Below are 606 nucleotides of genomic sequence, written 5' to 3'. Positions count from 1 at the left end.
GCTGACGCGCGGAGAGGTGTACAGACACCCCACGCTGCTGCTTTATTTGCTGCTGCCTCTCACTCAACTCTTCCCCTTTCCCAGAGAGAGAAGACAAACAAAATAACGAAGACAAACGCCGGCAGTCTCCTACTCGCCGCCACCACTGCGCATGCTGCAGCGCAGCATCCGCTGCAGCACACGCTCCACTGCTGCTGCTGCTGCTGCTGCTGCTGTCAGCTCCATCCTCAGCCATTGGGGCTTCGCCATCAGCACCTTCACCTGCATTTGTATCTGCTGCTGCTGCTGCTGCTGCTGCTGCATCTGCTGGAGGAGACTTGAAATGAGAGAACTGCAGCAGCAGCAGCAGCAGCGCGTCCGTCTTTGCTGCTAGGTAAGACCACTCCGCCTCTGAGCCGCTGAGGTGTTTCGGGCTGAAGGCTTTGACAGTATCAAGCAGCAGCTCGTTCGCCTTTCCCTCTGCTGCTGCTGCTGCTGCTGCTGTTCCTGCTGCTGCTGCTGCTGTTCCTGCTGCTGCTGCTGCTGCTGCTGGTTCACCTCTTTGCTTGCTGCGGTTCAGCTGCAAGAAGCACCGCCACAGCTCCGCCGCCACATTGGATACGAGCT

At 58.7% G+C, this 606-nt stretch overlaps 1 protein-coding gene across 1 annotated transcript in view; it reads right to left on the bottom strand.

Annotated features, from left to right (window-relative positions):
- EMH_0096500 (uncharacterized protein) overlaps positions 1-235 on the bottom strand; it is a gene marked incomplete at both ends in the record, with an annotated part of 1,084 nt that extends 849 nt beyond the window's left edge. Inside the window, one exon of the mRNA XM_013502406.1 lies at positions 3-235. Coding sequence (XP_013357860.1) covers positions 3-235 — 233 coding nt within the window. The remainder of the gene's footprint in view (positions 1-2) is intronic.
- Between the last annotated feature and the right edge of the window lie 371 nt (positions 236-606).

This window comes from Eimeria mitis, genomic scaffold (genome assembly GCF_000499745.2).
Source record: "Eimeria mitis Houghton genomic scaffold, Emh_scaff9096, whole genome shotgun sequence".
NCBI classification, from domain to species: domain Eukaryota; phylum Apicomplexa; class Conoidasida; order Eucoccidiorida; family Eimeriidae; genus Eimeria; species Eimeria mitis.
The sequence above is the reverse complement of the archived record's forward strand: the minus strand, read 5'-3'. Positions and strand labels throughout refer to the sequence as shown.